The 19,342-nt window shown below is 39.5% G+C and overlaps 2 protein-coding genes across 10 annotated transcripts in view; one reads left to right on the forward strand and one right to left on the reverse strand.

Moving 5' to 3' along the window:
* The window catches only part of sts (steroid sulfatase (microsomal), isozyme S), a 26,985-nt gene extending 10,487 nt beyond the window's left edge, over positions 1-16,498 (forward strand). For 3 of the 5 annotated variants that reach the window (XM_017458131.3, XM_017458129.3, XM_017458132.3), the window contains 4 exons: positions 918-1,077; positions 1,332-1,453; positions 1,536-1,947; positions 2,429-8,948. In XM_017458131.3, coding sequence (XP_017313620.1) covers positions 918-1,077; positions 1,332-1,453; positions 1,536-1,939 — 686 coding nt within the window. In that variant the 3' untranslated portion in view covers positions 1,940-1,947; positions 2,429-8,948. Of the gene's footprint in view, positions 1-917; positions 1,078-1,331; positions 1,454-1,535; positions 2,075-2,428; positions 8,949-15,851 lie in introns of those variants that run through there. The other 2 variants (XR_008393505.1, XM_017458130.3) reach the window with 2 other exon arrangements.
* Positions 9,446-16,555, reverse strand: pnpla4 (patatin-like phospholipase domain containing 4). Of its 5 annotated transcripts, none has more exons than XM_017456804.3 (7): positions 16,464-16,553; positions 15,846-16,030; positions 15,377-15,471; positions 12,005-12,140; positions 10,836-10,901; positions 10,419-10,571; positions 9,446-9,827 (listed from the first exon to the last, which is right to left on the reverse strand). In XM_017456804.3, the coding sequence occupies exons 2-7, from the start codon at positions 16,023-16,025 to the stop codon at positions 9,693-9,695; spliced, it is 765 nt and encodes a 254-aa protein (XP_017312293.3). In that variant the 5' UTR covers positions 16,026-16,030; positions 16,464-16,553; the 3' UTR covers positions 9,446-9,692. The 5 variants fall into 5 exon arrangements, with proteins under 5 accessions (XP_017312293.3, XP_053531915.1, XP_047007095.1 ...); NM_001201104.1 differs by having other exon boundaries at positions 9,451-9,827; positions 15,846-16,027; positions 16,464-16,471; XM_053675940.1 differs by lacking the exon at positions 15,846-16,030 and having other exon boundaries at positions 16,464-16,535.
* Between the last annotated feature and the right edge of the window lie 2,787 nt (positions 16,556-19,342).

Here is a 19,342-nt window from a genome sequence, read left to right on the forward strand (position 1 = left end):
AGTTATACATCAGAGGGAAGTGAAAAGTGGATAGAATGGCCATGTTTGTAGTGTACAGTTATAAATCAGAGGTCAGTAAACAGTGGATAGAACAGAAATGTTTATAGTGTGTAGTTGTGCATCAGAGGGAATTCAGTAGTGGATAGAACAGCCATGTTTATAGTGTGTAGTTATACATCAGAGGGAAGTTAACAGTGGATAGAACAGCCATGTTATACTGTGTAGTTATACATAATAGGGATCACTTGAATATGAATCACATGAAAATTAATCTCATGAAAATGAATCACAGGTAAATGAATCATACATAAATGAATCACATGAAAATGTGTCACTTGAATATGAATCTCATGAATGTGAATCTCATGAAAATGAATCATACGTAAATGAATCATATGTAATTGAATCACATGTAAATGAACCATATGAAAATGAATAAATAAATTAAAGACAAAACACACACAAAAAAATAAAAAATACATCATAGAGAACTTAACAGTGGATAGAACAGCCATGTTATAGTGTGTAGTTATAGATCAGAGAGAAGTAAGCAATACATAAAACAGCCATCTTCATTAGAAATAGTTATAAATCGTAAGGAGGTGACCAACTATCAGCAGAACAGCTGTGAGTCAAGCAAACTTATAAATAGGAATTATTATTTGTGAAAACAGATCCTTTTGTATGTAATCACAAGCTGAAAAAGACTGCTAGTTCTGTGTCTCTGTGGTGAGAGATGCTCTGATCATAACTAAGTATTTTGAAATGCCAAGTGTCCACTAAGAGCTCTCATTTTCTAGAGTTCTTGAAATGAACACTAATTAAAAAACATTTTTTTAAATATACAAATTGGCCTTATCTTATGTCACACTCTAAATGCTAACAGTGTCTCAGTGATGACTTCTCTTTTCAAACAGGAGGGAAATCAACCAATTGGGAAGGAGGGATTCGGGTGCCGGGGATCCTTCATTGGCCGGGAGAACTTCCTGGAGGAAAGGTTATCGATGAGGTCACAAGTAACATGGACCTCTTCTCTAGCATGGTGAAATTAGCTGGAGCTAGCATACCCAGTGATCGGTGAGTCTGTCATTAAGTGGCATCGCTGTCAGTCAGAATGACAGCTTCGACAAATGTGGGTTGATGGGTCGAAACTAGAATACATTTTCAGTAGACCTGTCAAAAGTTGTAAAAAAGTGCACCTGCTGGCCAGTAGGTGAGACTAAAATGTCTGGATTTTCCCACACAGAGGTTCTGAATACTACACTCTATACACCCGTAATGCAAACCAGCGAAATAAATATTGCAGCTCTCAGCGTGTGTGTATTTTTCAGGGAGATAGATGGACGTGACCTCATGCCATTGCTGCAGGGTCGAGTGCAGCGTTCAGAACATGAATTTCTGTTCCATTACTGCAATGCCTTTCTGAATGCTGTGAGGTGGCACCCTGCTAACAGTGAGTCTTAACAAACACACACCACACACACATACACACACAGTACATTTATTTTTTGTACTTGCCTGTCTCCTTTCACCAGGTACCTCGATATGGAAAGCCTTTTTCTTCACTCCTGATTTCTACCCTGAAAACTCTACCACCTGTTTCCACACGCACGCGTGCTTCTGCACTGAGGCCTACGTGACCCGTCACGACCCTCCGCTGCTCTATGATCTGTCGAAGGACCCATCTGAAACGAACCCGCTCACCCCGGATACAGAGCCCAACTTCAGCTCCGTGCTGGAGGTGATACTGGAGGCAGAGAGGGTGCACACGCTGGGTGTTAAAGCCACCGAGGAACAGCTCTCAGCCAAACACATGGTCTGGAAGCCCTGGCTCCAGCCGTGCTGCTCCTCCCTCCACCAGCTGTGCATGTGCCAACGAGACTGGCAGAGCGGGATTGTGGTAAATGCAGGAGAGGGGCAGGAAGAGAAAGAGAAATGAGTCAGTAGGTGTGTATTGACACCTTCCTTGCCTTTTGGTGCCATTTTGCCTTTTGTAGAGTTTACACAAAGGGAGCGAGGGTGCAATGAGGAGCAGAGTATTTACACATTACTGATTAAATCTCTCTCCAATTTCTTTTTGTTGAATTTGTTATCGTGACCAGATTTTAATTTTTTTTTTCAACTGCCAACAAACTGCAGCACAGGGTTTAGCAAGTGAAAGACCCACCAGTCTTTGCATAGTTAGTTATGACCTACTAATTAAGATATTCACAGATTCAAACCTCTAGTTTCAACCATATACCCTGTGAACCTTTCCAGCAAGTTTTCTAAAAACAACAACAACAACAATAACAAAAATGGATAGTGCACATCTTATTTGCATCTGTATTTGTATCCATTTAGAACACAATATCTATGGTGCATTCACATCCCTAAATGGCAGTCAGGATGTATTGTATGGGAGTTTTTGTTTTTTTTTTCCCCACAGGTCCGCTCCAATTGGTGTGGACAGATCTGCATCCTGTAACTCCTGGGCTGAAAATGAGTCCTACTTCAGCTCTCCACGGTTGTCATGTTTAGATGGAAAAGATGGCTGTGTATACACCCAGTATTGGAAAAGCACGACTTAGTTCCATGTAAGTTAACTGTGAAATGAATGGAACAAATGTGGTTGGTTTTACGCTTGTGCAAAGAAACAAGCCAGCAAATCCTGTCTCATGATTAGACAAACTGCTTGAAGAAAATGCAGTCAGCCTGGATGGTGTAGTGCCCCAGAAATCTACGAATATAAGGCTAAAATATCCCATTCCTATGACATGTAGATCCTTAAAAAGAAACCCAGAGTTCTGCACCTGCAAGTATACTTTACAAAATCCTGACAATGTGACTTTGAAAAATGGGGGGAAAAAAATGATGTGTGAAACTCTCCACCTCCTGCAGTATCACAGTCTCACCTAATGATAAAGTGCCCTAGAAACCTTGGAATGCAACACTAAATATCACACACTTAATCCCACGGCTAGGATTTAATCCCGTAATCCCATGGCTGGACCTTATATAGGACCCTGAGTTCAGATGCTAATATTAAAATCCCTTGGCACGCTGGCAAGTGTTGGAACTTGCATTCCAGCCTTTCCTGCTGATCTGCTGCACTGCTTCAGTCTCAGCGGATGAAAGAGGATGTGAAAGAAAGGGAATCTCGCTCTTCTGTTGAGTTTGGATGATTTATGAAAGGCCTTTGGAAGCTTCATCGATTTCTTTGAGGTGCACACAGATGCAAAAGATGCAAGCTTTTCCATCATAGTACGCACAAACCCGGGCCTTTTCACAACAAGTTGCTTAACAGAGCTATTAAATCCAGTCACTGCCATGTCTTTTCAAAACAAATACCTCAATTGTCTATTTTTCTTTAGCTTTATTGGCAGTTTTTATGGGTCGTACGCTGAATTCAAACTGGACGTGTTGTCAAGCATTCTTCAGTCAGTCCACACCGGTCGCACCTCTTCTACTTGTAGGAGAAAGAACAACAGGGCACTTTGATCTTAATCTGTTTGGGAAGCTCTAGCATTCGATTATCAGTTAGGAATTGGTGAATTCCTAACTGATAATCGAATGCTAGAGTAGAAGAGGAATTGGTGAATTCCTAACTGCCCTTCCTTCTGCCCATTTTCTTCTTTGTATTGAGAGCGATATTATGACTGGAGCTGCTGTAATATTGCTGTTGGTGTAAACTAAGTCATGACATCTATGTAGATTATGATTTTGAATGAAAAACTCAGTGATTTACACTTTACCTATGCATACACAATTGAATCCAAAATCATATCCTGTGTCGCTCAGCCTTTAGACTCTATTCACTCTTGCTGGATACTGCATATGATGATAAACATCTCAGGTATGGATGAAACTCCCAAGATGGTACTGATTCTCTCTGGTCCAGGATACTTGGAGAACCACAATCCATTTATGACAGTGAGTTGGTTTGAATCCCAGATAGAACTTTCATTTATCTCTTTAACATGATTATTGAGAATTATCTGGAGCATGAGGTAAGACACTGGCGAGGGTGGCTCACTCAATTAAGACCGTATGCTTGGAAAAGTGGTAATAGTTTGGCAATTTGGAGCCAGGGAGCACCTGGCAGTGGAGTAGATAGTTTATTTAAAGAGTAGAGTTTCTGTTGCCAACATCGCTATACAGCCATCCTTTTTCTCACTGCCTCGAGCCAGCTGGTCCAGTTCCATTTGAAGAGAGAAATGCATCCCGTCTCGGCGTCTTTAATTTCTCTCTGCCTTGAACTTCATTAAGCAGTGTTTTTGATAACTGTTGGGGAATAATTGCTACTTCCAGTCAACAGCTAATGAGACTGATGCGGGTTTTGTTATTCATATTCGCAGAGTAACAACTAAGATTTACTTTCCTCCAAATGCCTCAACGTGTTGTGCGGCATATAATTAAATTACACTCTGTTTTTGTAAACACTTTGCTTTATTAATTAACAATTAAGTGCCAATTGTGGTGCCAGAGGTTTGATTGAACCTTTTTGTGTTACCTGCCGATTGAAATGGGGCATCAAAGTGATTAACCTGAGTAAATGTTGTGTGTGTGTGTGTGTGTGTGTGTGTTTGTGTGGAGGGAGGGATTTAACCCTCTACTTCTTGATATGTAAGATCATCTGCAATCCAGATTACAGATACAATCCCACAGTTTGGCAGCAGTAATGATTAGATGTGAAATATTTATGGATTATTGGCATGCCGGCGAGTTTGAAAGAAATAAACCCCAGCTTTTATAGCTATGGCCATGACCACGTGTTTACTCTGGCTGGCACCACAGTGAAATCACACTCAACAACTGGACCGTGCCAAGCCACAGCATATGTGCTGCAGAGATATACTCCCTGCCCTCAGTCACCTAACTATTGCTCCAAATAGAGGCTAACCCACTCCTGAAGGAACTGTGATCAATCCCACCCATCCTTATGGTTCATTTTTTTAGTATATCTGCCTGCAATGCTTTCTAATGAATTTAGTTGGATCGGTTTTCCAAAATATAAACCAATTAGTAATTTATACTAAAGTGATTTTACTGAAGATGAATGAATGAACATACTGTGTGTAATTGAGCAATCTGTCATGTCCAATAAAGTTCCTATAACATTCATATCTGACCACCTGCATGACAATAGAAGCCTGCTCCAGTGACTTTTTGCATTAGTATCAACATCCAGTCCACCACATTGAAGACCCCATTTGCCATTTCTATGCTGTTTACCCCCAATGGTACCCAATACGATTCAAATATAGACCCTATTCACAAAGAATTTTTGTTCCACATCTGATATTTCAAATTATTTTCATCCTCAAGCAAACCCTGAAATGATTGGTACACTGCCAGACATTAACCTTTCTCTTTACAAATGAACCTGCGCAGCTCAGCTGGGCTCGGCTTGGTCCCGTTTGTGCAACAAAATGGTTCTCGCGCATCTGCTAGGGACAAACATCAGTGTGCAGGATAGCCGTCTACCCTCGGCAGTCCATGCTCTCCTTTATTTTTTTTATTCCACACTCGCTGCCTCGAGGCTCATGACATGGCAGGGTGTAATTACATAGGCAAATGAATACACATGTTGGGAAGCTTCTAGAAAACAAGTACACTAGGGCTTCCTCTATTCTTGAGGCCACATTTCCAGTGGAAAGAACGAGGAATAACAGGAGTGTGAGCCAGGGAATCTCTAGCCCCATGTGTTACAATGTTTTCCCCTCTTAACACAGCACCCAGCTGTTCTATGAGTGTAAATTCTACAATGGACATCTTACTAATGATGGTGGATGAAGCTGTACTGTCTCATCTACTGACTTATTTATTCATTTGGCAGACAGTTTTACCCAACTAACAAATGAGACAGGTTTAAATTGAAGCATAGCGGTAAGCAGTCAAGGGCCTCTGATACCTGTTTTCCACCAACGAGGCATCAGTGTCCTGTATGATCTGGCTTTCTTTGTGTTTCTGCCATGAACCCAGTTCTCCTCTACTGTGGAAAAAAGGACCAATGATATTAGCATCATTTCAATACTATGACAAGAACTGCTGTTTACATGACTTCCATTAAAATATGAAGTGAAGCTAAGAAACATACTGGTGGAAGCATAGTTTTGTTCTAGTGGGTCGGCTATTAAACTCATGGAAATATGACTCGGTTCTAGCAGTTTGACTATTACACCTGTGGAAATGGGTTGGTTCTAGTGGTTTGCCTAATAAACTGGTGGAACCATGGCTTGGTCCCAATGGTTTGGCTTTAAACTGATGTAAAAAATGGGTCAGTTATAAAGTTGGCAATTAAACTGGTAGAAACTTTGGTGGAAACATGGATGGGTTCTAGTGGTTTGGATATTAAACGGGTGGAAACACGGCTTGGTTCCTATAAAAGCTCCGGTTTCATGGTTGTGGAAAAAGTAGCATGGCAGTCCTGGGGTTTGAACTCATAACCTTCTAATTATACAGCACATTTTTCAGTTTTATTCTTAAAAATTCTCCAAAGAATTATGTCAGGGCTTCTGAGCTACAAAACAGAAACGTTTTCGCCTGATTGTTGGGAAATTCGAATTCCAACAATTTCACTAACATCCGTAGATTAGGCCTTAATCTCTAGGTGGAATGGCTGGCATTACGACACTAGCACAGTTACTGTACTGTCCTGAGTTGTTAGCACACGTCTGCACGTGCACTTTATGTAGAATGTCTGTAGATCTTATTTAGTTCTGTGTCGTCTCATGTGGTTAGTGTGCTGTTTTACGTAGCACCATGGTCCTAGAGGAACGTTGTTTCGTTTCACTATGTACTGTACCAACTGTATATGGTTGAAATGACAGTAAAACAATATGAATTTGAACTAGACATTTGTGGCTGATTGCCCTGTGATGTAGCATAAGACCATAGATCATTCGAAGATCACATAACGGGGGAACTGAAAACATTTGGATGGAAGTAGATAACTGGCTTCATGTCTCAGAGGAAGCAAATGTGTGTTGTTGTTGTTGTTGTTGTTTTTTTAAAAAGTTTATACAAAGAATATTGTAACAAAATCATCAAATGATAAATATCTAAATATGGCATGTGCTTCATAATTACCCATAGTAGACGCTCCAGAGAATCCATAGCATGAATAATGTTTCAACTACGCTTTGTCTTATGTTTTAAAAGACAAATGGGATATCATGTGATGCCAGTGATCCACAAAGCTGATTCATTCATCAGCATCAACTTAATGGTGCTCAGTAAATAATATGCAGCTCGTGTCTAATGGATACTAATTGAAGCAGCTGCAGTGTTAGCATCTAAACGCTGCCTTCATGTATCTCTTCTGGTGGAACTACTTTAAAAGGTTTCATGTTGAATGTTAAACAACAAACAACACAATGACTTCTAAATTGGTAGAACCATGGCTCAGTCCTAGAGGTTTGAGTAGTAAACCTGTGGAAATGGGTTGGTTCTTGTGGTTTGACTACTAAACTCATGGAAATGGGTAGGCTGTAGCGGTTTGGCTAATAAACTGGAGGAAACATGGCCCAGATCTAATGGTTTGGCTACTAAACTGGTGAAAACATGGCTGGTTTAGCACCTGGGTTGTAGTGATATAGCTATTAAACTGGTTGAAACATTGCTCACTTCTAGCAGTTTAGGTGGAAACATATGTTAGTTCTATTGGGTTGGCTGTAAACTTGTGGAAACATGGTTCAGTTCCAGTGGTTTGGCTATTATACTAGTAGGAACGGATCAATTCTAGTGGTTTGGCTATTATACTGGGGTGAACATGGCTCAAGTCTAATGCTTTGGCTGTTATACTGGTGGAAACAGATCAATTCTAATGGTTGGGCTATTATACTGGGGGAAAGATTGATGAATTAAACATGGATCAAGTCTAGTGGTTTGGCTATTATACTGGTGGAAACATGGATCAATTGTACTGGTTAGGCTAGGAGGGAGCATGGCTCAGGTCTAGTGGTTTGTCTTCATGCATTCCAGCTCAAGCACACCTGGTGCAACTAATGAAGCCCATGATTAGTTGCATTAGGTGTGCTTGAGACAACACCTGTTTTGCATATTTGTGCTGTCGTGAGGGATTCAATTCAGGAGGTTGAATAATTTTGAGACTGGAGAAATCACTATAAGTTGCATTTTCAGTTGAATTTGGGGAAACCACTTGAAGCATTCGTTGTGTTGAACTATTTCAATTGCTTTTGTTCGGTTTGTTTGTTGCAAACAGCTGAAATTCTGTACTTTTTGACAATAGACCTGATTTGCAATGGGGGTGGAATAGATTTGATTGCAACTGTAGAGAAACTATAGCATGAATTTGGTGTAACTTTCATAGCAGGCTACCTCATGTACAAACACATTTTATCAATCAGGTACGCAAAACTACTGCAGGCTCAGTGCACAATTGTTTCTGGCGGAATAGAGTTCTATCAGCCTGTTTGAAGGCAAGTTGAAGGCGTATTTATGCCTCCTCATCTCTTTCTCTTACTTTGTCGTTAAATCACAAACACACATAGGGCACCACGAATCTTTCACCCTTCCCCGGGGAAACATCATAACCGGCTGGTGATATCAAGGCCAAGCAAAATGGCTGTTCAGAGAGGTTAGACGACTCGCAGAGTTCAAACGGCCTTTCTCATGGATACGCTTGTTCTCTGAGCATGAAACCGAGGACCTGCAGACAAATTCCGTTATGGTGTTGTTGTAAAAACTGGTGGCAGGGATCCTGCTGTGAGTTTTAGCTTGGGTAGATAGTGTTCTCGAATAAGACAGGCTTCATCTTTGATTCTGCACTCCAGCAAGAGTTCGGTGAGGGCACGTTCTTTCAAATTCAACCCCCACTTATTTTTGCTTCCTGCTTTCATAATGTCATGCTTAGGCTAAGCCAATTCTCTCTACATTGGCATCTCGGTTAAATCCAGAAATAACCTTCAAATATATTCAAACTTCAGCTGCCAGACTTCAGCTGCCATTTATTTTCTTTGTTGTTTTCTCGTGATCTCGAGTACATTTTTACGTGATCTTTACATCACCAAAAGCTGTTTTCTCACAGTGTAATTGTATCCCGAGAAAATCTCGCACCTTGTGAATGGGACTGGTGCTACATGCACGTTGGCATCTTCACCATCATAAATGTAATAAGACATGGACTTTATCTCCGTATTAAGAGAGAGGGGTGTCCCCTTCTCGAGTGTCAGACACTAACGTGGAAGTCATCAATTCTGCAGAAATGACATGTTTTTGTAGGCCGTCCCAGAAGTTAGCATCACCTTGGTTCCCTTCACAAAACGCCAACAGGATTTTTCCATCGGCTTTTAGATTATTGCAGAAAATAAGCTCTGTGACCAACAAAAGTTTATGATTCTTACACGTTTTGTTCATCAAGATAATCTTCACAAATGAGTGGAACTTTTATGTATTTTGAAGCCTAAATACGATCGCCAGAAGTAAAAAGCATGAAAACGAATTCAGTCTCTGAAGGAACTTTTATTTAAGAAACAAGATGTCAGAACAGACAATTTGCAGCAGCAACTTATTCTCAGAATAAAATTAGATTTTATATATAATATACATACTTCAATCAAGACATTACAGTTCAAAAGGACCCTATACACCCCAACAAACATTGAATAAAACCTGCCTAAAAATGCCAGTTTATTGTCGTACACAGACATTCAAGGTTAAATAAATGGAATCAAATACAGCCCTTGTTTTTATGCCTGTGTCCAGCCTTCAGTCCTGAGAAAGCGCAGCGTGTCCTCGTAGCCTTCTTGATGCAACTCTTGCATTCGGAGCAGGGATGGCGGAAACAAGGCCTGGTTCAATCGTTTGATGTTCTCAGCGGAAAGCTGAGAGGAGAATCAAAAGCAAAGCAAAGATCAGTGCCTCGGCTCAATACGCACGCTACAGCATACCAAATATATTTTTATAAAACACTAGAATGTTGCTTAAGGCAGCGGTGGCACAGAAGTTGAAGGTTATGAGTTTAAATCCCACGATTAGTCCGAATACAAAAACATCAGCGTAAAAATGTAACGCGTTGGTCATTTACAGGGCAAATTGCAAAGCTGTTGAATTGTAAAGGTGGCAATATTGCTAATAAGAAAATCCTAGCAGGCATGAAAAAACAAACTAGCATGGACATGAGGCTTACTACTGGCCCCTCCAGATGAGCACCAAACCACAGTAAGAAAGCAGTGAAGTAAAAGTGTGATCGCTACTTAATAATAAGCAGCTCCTCCGTTTATATGGTACGGCCAAACCATTTGAATTGAAGATAGATTTTTATTAAAGGCCTTTTATGAAATAAAAATATTGGCACATATGCATCAACCCAAGTTTCTACCAGTGTACATGACTAATTCTACTATTTTCCCTGAGTAGATTGTCGAATACAATATAAGACAGAAGAGCGCACCCTAGTGTTAGGTCAGACTCACTGTAACGGTCATGTTAGCCAGTCTAAGGTTGAGCTTCCTGGGACCCACGTGAGGCGGGCACACGTCTTGCAGGCCGCTGAAAGGAGACACAGTGATAGTGCGTCCCACAGCAAGGATGGGAAGACTGTCTGTAAAACCCCCATCCATCCATTTCTACTGGAATAAAAAGCAAAAGAGTGTGTTTGCAGGAATGGGATAAAGGCTAGAAATGATGATTTCATCCAGACTTAATATAAACGTCACCCAACCTGACATGTGTACTGTCATGTCTCAAATTAAAGTGCATCCACAGACTGCCATCTGACAAACAGGCTGGAATTGACCATCCTGAAGTAATTCACTATGAATCAAACACACACGCACACACACACAGAGTTCAGAGCTGAGACGCTTGCTCAATCTCTCTCTCTCACTCACCTGGCCCTGGAATTCCACTGGCTTCACTCCTGCATACAGAGGAACAAAGCTGCTGGCCAGAAGAACCTACAAGACAGACACAGACACGGCCATCAAAGAGAGAACTCAAAGATCAACAGAGAAGAAAAAGAAGAAAGAGAAAACACGATCGCAAACTAAGGAATGTGAAATAAGGGTGTGTGAGAGTACAGGAAGAAAGGAAGAGGTTCACTAAAAGTCGAAATTAAGGAGGGTGGGAAGGAATGAGGTAAAAAAATGTGGATGGGATAGAGGGAGAGGGAGAGAGAGAGAGAAAGACATGAGAAAAAGAGTAGGAAAGAACAAATAGGAAAAAAATTTAAATGGATAAAGTGAAAGACATGTACGGGGGAGAAAGAAAACAGGATGGGAAGGGGTGATAAAGGAAACGGTATGAAATCATGAAAGAAAGCAAGCATGCAGTAGCAAAAGTAAAAAAAAAAAAAAATCAAATAAAGGGACAACAGATGGAAAGTATAAAAGAATGAAAGAAAGAACCAGTGACAGAGAGAGAGAGAAAGGGTGCAGGAATAGTAAAAATAAATAAATAAATAAAATAAAAATAAAGGGACAACAGAAAGAAGGGATGCAATGAAGAAAGGACAAAAGGCTGAAAAAGAAAGAGTGCAGGAGGAAAAGTGAAAAAAAAGAAAGAACCAGACAGAGAGAGAGAGAGAGCGCATGAGAGAGAGAGAGAGAGAGAGAGAGAGAGAGAGTGTGTGCAGGACGAATAGTAAAAAAAATAAATAATTAAATAAAGGGACAACAGAAAGAAGGGATTTAATGAAGAAAGGCCAAAAGGCTGAAAGAGAAGAAGAAAGTGTAGGAGGAAATGTGGAAAAAAATAAAATAACGGGAAAACAGGAAGAAAGGATGAAATGAAGTAAGAAAGAAAGTCAGGTTAGATGGAGGCAAGGCCAATGCAAGAGAACAGGAATGATAAAGCGGATGCAGGAAGAGACACACAGAGATGGAGGGAGAGATAGCAGGAGAGAGAAAAATAAGAGTGTTAATAAAATCAGAGTGTCAGTGTGAAAGATCACATTGTGTGTTAAATTACTGCTTACAGCATCACTAACTGATGCGCCGTGGTCCGTCCCCTCGGAGCTGATCTATAAATCATTTTCCGTTACCCTGAGGAGTGTGAATACCTTAATGAGGTGTTCTCTGGAGGGGAAGCTGGACACCATGCTGTTCCTCCCTGTCCTGCAGTTGGTGAGGGAAACGTGGAGGCGCTCGCTGGCCAGCAGGTGAGCGTCAGGAGGCAGGATGTGCTCGATGCCGCCTCTAGAGGCCAGGGACAAGACACGCGCTCGTTTGTCATCTCTGCATAATTAACAACGCCGCCAATTCTCCCCAAACGCCATCCCATAATTACACAATCTGTTTGGCCAAGCTGCTTGAGTCACAGCGCGGGAGGTGATGGAATTCAGTTTTGGACTTTTTATTTTATTTATTTATTTATTTATTTTACCAGATGGATGGAGGCCTCGATCACAGTTTATCTGAAGCCAAGGCAAGTTTAAAAAAATATATATATTTTATTGCAGTGTCAGTTTTATCTGTGTTCACACTGAGTACATCTCACACACACACACACACAAACACACAGGAAGAACTTTTTCATCCAGATCTCTTCTTCTTCCCTGACAGCTCTAATATGGCTGTGGTGCGAGATATGCTCTCGCTCGCTGTGCCCAAAACGGCATCGCTGATTCATATTTCATGGCTCGGTGAAATAAATGCGTTCTGGAGAGCGTGCATCGAGTTACCTCAAGGTCAAGACGGTCCTGTTCTTTCTCTAACACACACACACACACAATTATCTTGTAACCACACAGCACATGGACGTTCTCTCTCTCTTTCTCTCTCTCGCTCAGTCTTTACCATGCTGCTGCTATTTAACAGGATATCTTACGGGGGTCTGGGAAAAAAAACAAAACCCCACCATGCCAAACACTGGGTAAGGGGAAAAACGGATGGAAGCGCGAGTGCGATTAAGTTAATGTAGAGGCTTATTCGTCTGTTTTATGAGCCGGGCCTCGCCAGCAGGGGGGAAACGTGTGATAATGGTTGCACAATAAATGGAGGCTGACCGCCCATTTTGGCCTAAACTTCAAGGACCCTGAAACACAAACGATATTAGACGGGCTGAAATGGGTTCGGCTCTTGAGCTGAGGAAGATACAGTGTGCACAAAACATAGAGCTGGCATTACCATGTCACCTACTGATACTAAAAAAATAAATAAATAAAATCCTCATTGCATTTACACAAGAAAAAAGAATTTATAGATGCACCAAAAGCAATGAATTAAACTACAGTCCTAAATTAATAATAAAAACTCACTTTCACTGCACCTTGTGGTTTCTCTTACTCGCTGCCTTTAGGAATATTATTTTGGATGAACCACAAGTTTGTGCTCGTGCATCACTGTCGTGTTTCCCTGCTACACAAGCTCCGCTTTATAAAGTTTGATCTTCTCCGTGGTGTTAAATATATAATGCTCCCCTGCCTTAGAGGACTTGGAGGTCGCACACTTTCTTCCTCAGTCACTTGACAATTTCGCCTCCATCTGATGGTGACTGAGGCCACGTTGGGAATAAAAGATAACGCTGACAGAAACAGTAAACTGAAGAAAGTCATTGTCGGTGACTCTGGGTGTCTGCTAAAGCTAGCTGCATCACATTACGTGCGTATATCATGCGCAGTTGACTAGGACGCGGCTTATACTTCCACTTAGTAAAAAAAAACCCACTAGTGTTCCATTTGAGATGATATTACCTTTCTAAAATCCACACACTAGACGGTAGCGTACATAGTGCATAGTGTAAGTGTATAATACGTCATGTGGGACACAACTTTAGTATTTACTCTCTGATGCGTGTTTTCGGAACAGAAGTAACGTAAAGAGTAAATGTACCACGCACAGACCGACTAGATTACAATAACGAGATTCGTTGACAATGATTTTCATTATGGATTAGTTGTTGCAGCTCTAGATCCAATTAATAAAAACTGTTAGGACTAACCTAACTGAGGTTCATCCTTAAATTAAAACAGAGGAATAATTACATTATAAGACCAATAATCACAATCACAATTCGTTCTATGCTCAAATGACATCTGGAGCGACCGACATTATTTCAGACATTATTACGAAAACATAAGCAAGGTGACTGAAAACTCCATTGACCTTAACTACTTGTTACACTCTACTGGGACTCATAGGTATCTAGTTGTTATGGTAACGGAAACAAAAGGGGAAAAAAATACTAAAAGCAATTCCCTACATGTGCTCAAAGTTGCTTCTAGCAATTTCAATGAATTTCTGTGCTTTTGGTGAGGTGTCACCAGGTATGCTTGCTCTAGGTAGCTAATATTTTAGCCTGGCAGTTCTCTTAAAAACACTGTAGTAAAACTATCATTTATTTTTCTAATAAGTGAGCTATATTGAGCATTTACAAATAAATGTAATCATTATACACTTATACAATCTAAGGAGATGGCCAGGCTAGTGACTACAAAATGACAAAATGGAGGACAATTGAGTAATCTTAATTACAGCTATGTTTAAGTCGACAGCAGTGTGAAAATTTGTTTTCAGCACCATTTTACTGTAACCATTCCACTGCTATTGAATAGAAGCTTTCAACTTGAGACCCCACTGACCCCTGGTTTAAAATCATAAAGAGTTCTTCATGTGCATTCTGTTTTCATAGTGCATGCTATTGAATGTTGTGTAAGCTTTCATCAACTCATAATGGTTCCATATATTTTATATATATACACACACATGCACGCGCGCACACACACACACACACACACACACACACACAGAACTGTGCAAAATTCTTAGGCACATGCAAAGAAATGCTGTAGAGCAAAGATGCCTTCAAAAAAATAACTAAATGAAATGTTTCTCCAAAATAATACAATAAAGAGCAGTAAACAGTAATAAATGAAACAACGGCAATATTTAGTGTGATGACCCTTTGCTTTAAAAAATAAAAATAGTCTCTGGTAAAATTAGTGCAGTTTTATAAGAAAATGTTTTTTTCTAAGTTTTATTGAGCATCTTTCAGAACCTGTCAGGGTTTTTTCGGGAGACTTTTGACTGTCGCACTTCTTATTTTTGCAGCAAAATCCAGCAGACTTCATTGTGTTTTTTGTCTGAAAAGTGTCTCTTAAACTTTTTGCTGCTTTCTTTACTGACATACAAACATTTTTCAGTAACATTTCATTTTGAGCTGGAAAACTAATGGATGGAAATCTAAAATATGTTTGTACTGACTCGAACTATGTAGAAGTCATAAAATAAAACGCTATAACAAGGTTTGTACTAAAAAAATAGGGCACTTAAACTTTTGCACAGTAGTCTATGATTGAGATTATATATATATATATATATATATATATATATATATATATATATATATATATATATATATACACACATACACATACACATCATACACATACATAGGTTTAATGGCTGCTGGTGCAGAACAGTCCTGACCTCACCTCAGCTCCAGCATGAAGTCGTATCCAGGTGTCATCGCACCAAGCGTCTGTTTTCGGACATTGCTGGCAAATCTGTAGGTAAACTCTTTACAATGCTAGGGTAGAAGAGAAGACAACAGTTAAATGGTTTAGGCAAAAAGTTTGATATAGAGACAAAATCTGTTACTCAAAGTGAAGCCTTATTTGAGTTGGATTAGTTTCATTATAATCAATGTGTTGTCACTGTTGTTTTCGTCATTGTTGTTGTCAGTGTCATTGGTACTTTTGTTGTTGTCTTTGTCATTGTCATCATTGCTGCTGCTGCTGTTGTCATTGTTGCTTTTATTGTTGTCATCACAGTCAATATTGTAGTCATTGTTGTTTTCATTGTCGCTGCTGCTTTAGTCACTGTTGCTTTCCAGTGTTGTCGCCATAGTCGTTACTGTTTAGTCGTTGTTTTAATTCTCATTGCTGCTGTGATTAACTTCACCTCCAGCTTGTCAGGAGCTGTGATGAGAACAGCGGCCACCAGAGCTCCAGCTGATGCCCCAGTGCAGGCTCTCAAACACGACAGCAGCCTGTGTCCATGTGTGAGGAGAGCATCGATTGTGCCAAGATGATAGATACCCAGAAAGCCACAAGCAGCAAAGGACAAGTTGACCACTGCCATCACTGCTGGGAAATCAGCGTGATTTACAGATTACTCTCAGCTTTCAATCAGTCCACCTCAATTTTACTGTTATTCCATCGAATAGGCATATACAGCAAGTTGAAATATCGTGCCTCCAGCCATCACTGTGCAATATACAAGACAAGATAGATGCTCTGTAGGCTGGACTACACAGTATATAGTGTAAACATTGCAAAACTACAGTTCCAGTGCAGCAGTTGCGTTACAGGAAACCACCATATCTACATTTTAAACTTGAAATACAAGTTTTTACATATAATAGTTAAAATAATTATGATGTCCAAATTTCTACCCTGCTCAAGTTCAAGTCAGTGGCATTGTATGTGTAAAACTTAAATAAACCAAGTCCCATGACTTATGCATCTTGAAGTTGTCTTCAACTTTGTAAAGTCACTCATGTATTCCTAAACGACTCACCTTCACTGCACAACAGTGGCAGCACAGCGACCTGGCTACATTTAAAGATGAAAACATGCACAAAACGCGTTTCCGCTTTACTTCCGGGCATGAACAGGTTTCAAAATAAAAGGCTGAGCTTAATGGGTTATCACATATGTACAACAGTACTAGGTACAAAAGTATGTAGAGCACATACTAAATGATACATATGCATACTATTTAGTGCGATAGTACGATACAGTATACATCATTTTGCTGTATGCTAATTGCTAGCACATTTGCTAGAAATTATAAATATAGTACATAATATATTTGATAAATAAAGAAATATTTTCAAAACGTTTTGAATCTTATGTTTCCAGTACATAGACAACAACAACAACAACAACAACAACAGTTCATACAGTACAAGAATTTTTTTTACCATATATATTTTATTATATAATATATATATATATATATATATATATATATATATATATATATATATATATATATATATATATATATATATATATATATTTTTTTCTTGTACTGTATGAACAGTTGTTACTGTTGTTGTTGTTGTTGTTGTTGTTGTTGTTGTCTATGTACTGGAAACATATAGCCAACTAGCATATATGTCTACTTTTCTATATCATGTATAAGCAGTCAAGAGCTTTATTTATTTATTTATTTATTTATTTATTTATTCATTTATTCATTTTGAAAGAAAATCAAGTAAAAATCTTAATGTTAAATTTATTCCTCAATCATTTGAACACTGAAATGAATGATTTCCCATCAGTGGATGAGCACAAGTCATAGCTAACGGCCATAAATGGCTGCTTTTCTGTACCATGTAGAAGCCGTTGAATTAACATATGAGATTTTGGAAGAACAGTTCAAGAAAAAATACTTAGGTTAAATAAATTCCTCAATCATTTGGACAGATATGCTGATACTGATCATTTCTTATCTGTGGATGAGCAGGATCAGAGCGGGCTTCCCGATCTACAAATTTGTAAGCTGTATTTCTGTAACTTGTGCTTTCATTGTATCATTAATTATCATAGTTTATATTAATTATTCATATAAATTGCTGGCAGGCTAACACACTACTGGCCAAAGGTATGTGGATATCCGACCATCGCACCCATATTTAGTTTTTCCCCAAACTGTGGCCACAAAGTTGGAAGCACACAATTGTCTAGATTTCCCTTCACTGGAACTAAGAGGACCAAACCATTTTCATCATCATAAAGGACTTCTATTTTGACCTTTGATCGTGACAATGCCCATGTGCACAAAGCGAGCTCCATAAAGACATGGTTTGCAAAGTTTGGTGTGGAAGAACTCGAATGGCCCAGGCTCTGACCTCAACTCCACTGATCACTTTTAGGATGAACTGTAACCCCGACTGCACCCCACACCTCACCCAACATCAGTGCCTGACCTCACTAATGCTCTTGTGGCTGAATGAGCACAAATCCCCACAGCCACACTCCAAACCTTCCCTGAAGAGTGGAGGTTATTAAAAAAGTAAAGGGACCAAGCGTCATGAATGCCTATGGTTTTATGATGTAAACGAGCACATAAGGGTGTGACGGACAGGTGTCCACATACTTTTGACCATACAGTGTATCTAGCATTCACTAATCAGCCGAAGGACATTTAGGAGTGTGATATCATTATCACTATCTTGAGGGCTCCATATATTAATCTGTGTTTATGGTAAATCAATTTAATGCACAATGTACAGACCCATGTGTGTATTGATGTGGTTTCAGTCTCAGAAATGGGGAGGATACTAGGCTGGAGTGCCACTAATTCTGTTTCTGCTGGATAGTTTTGTATATTACAGCTTGGCTTCTTTGCTACCATGTGGTCAGTATCCTACAGTGCGTGTCTTCTCAAAACGTGTTAGTGGAATTTGGAAACTTGTTAGAGGAAGCTAATGCCTGTCCTTATAAAAAGTGCTTGATCTTCAAACTGGATGGACCTAAAACAAATTCCCTCTATCTCAGTCAGTTGAAACTCTTGGCCACACAATAAATAGACGTATTAGTGTGACACTGGGTGCAGCTCTTGAGAGACTGACAACACATCCGTTATAAAGAAGCATGGCCCGCTAAAGATCCATTAGCCCTTTGTGGTTTAGCTCTAATTGTTCTCGCCTTGACTGGACTGAAGTTTAATCGCTCAGCGTTGTCAGTGTGTAAGGCAACAGCCAGTGGGAATGTGTATGACCAGATTCATCGACAGTCCTGGAGAAACTGTACTGCACAGTTTTAGTAGTTAACCTGCTATAACCCGTCTGATTCATGACAGCTCTATGTAAATCTCAGAGGTAGGTTCCTGCCACATGTCTTATTTATACTGCTATCTCTGTATGAATCTGCTGTTAGCTGGATCTACGGGCATGTGAGCGGTTTTTGAGTTTTCATAAATATAATAAAGTTAAATGTACTAAATGTACTAATGTACTAAAATACATCTTTTACATTAAATACAAAGAAATATTTTACTGTTATACACTATGGTTTTATGATGGTAAGTACTGTATATGGTAGACCATAATACTATCATTCTGTTACTATGGTGCTTTATGGGAACTACAGTCAAGTGCAGAATTATTGGCACCATTCAAGAGAATAGGCAAAAATGGGCAACTGAATAAGCTATGTCTCTAGCAATAATCATTCTCATAAGAATGTTCTTTTTTAAAATATTTACAAATATTTTATATATATTTTAAACGTATAATCTCAAAAACATATTTCAAAATCCTTAATACAACAGAAGACTATGTAAAATAAATGCAATTAATATAATTTAATCTAACACTTCAGAAACTCCATTGATGTCATTTCCTGTTTCCAAGATCTGTAAGTTATACAAGCTTTACACGGGTAAAA

Source organism: Ictalurus punctatus, chromosome 26 (genome assembly GCF_001660625.3).
Source record: "Ictalurus punctatus breed USDA103 chromosome 26, Coco_2.0, whole genome shotgun sequence".
Lineage (NCBI taxonomy): Eukaryota > Metazoa > Chordata > Actinopteri > Siluriformes > Ictaluridae > Ictalurus > Ictalurus punctatus.

Bases quoted from the DNA above. Each gene is read 5' to 3' on its own strand.
- pnpla4 (XM_017456804.3), bottom strand. From the start codon at position 16,025: ATGGCAGTGGTCAACTTGTCCTTTGCTGCTTGTGGCTTTCTGGGTATC. The intron at 15,472-15,845 runs GTGAAGTTAATC...CTTCTACCCTAG, and splicing joins CAGCTCCTGACAAGCTGGAG to CATTGTAAAGAGTTTACCTA. The intron at 12,141-15,376 runs GTGAGGTCAGGA...CCTGGCCTCTAG, and splicing joins GACTTCATGCTGGAGCTGAG to AGGCGGCATCGAGCACATCC.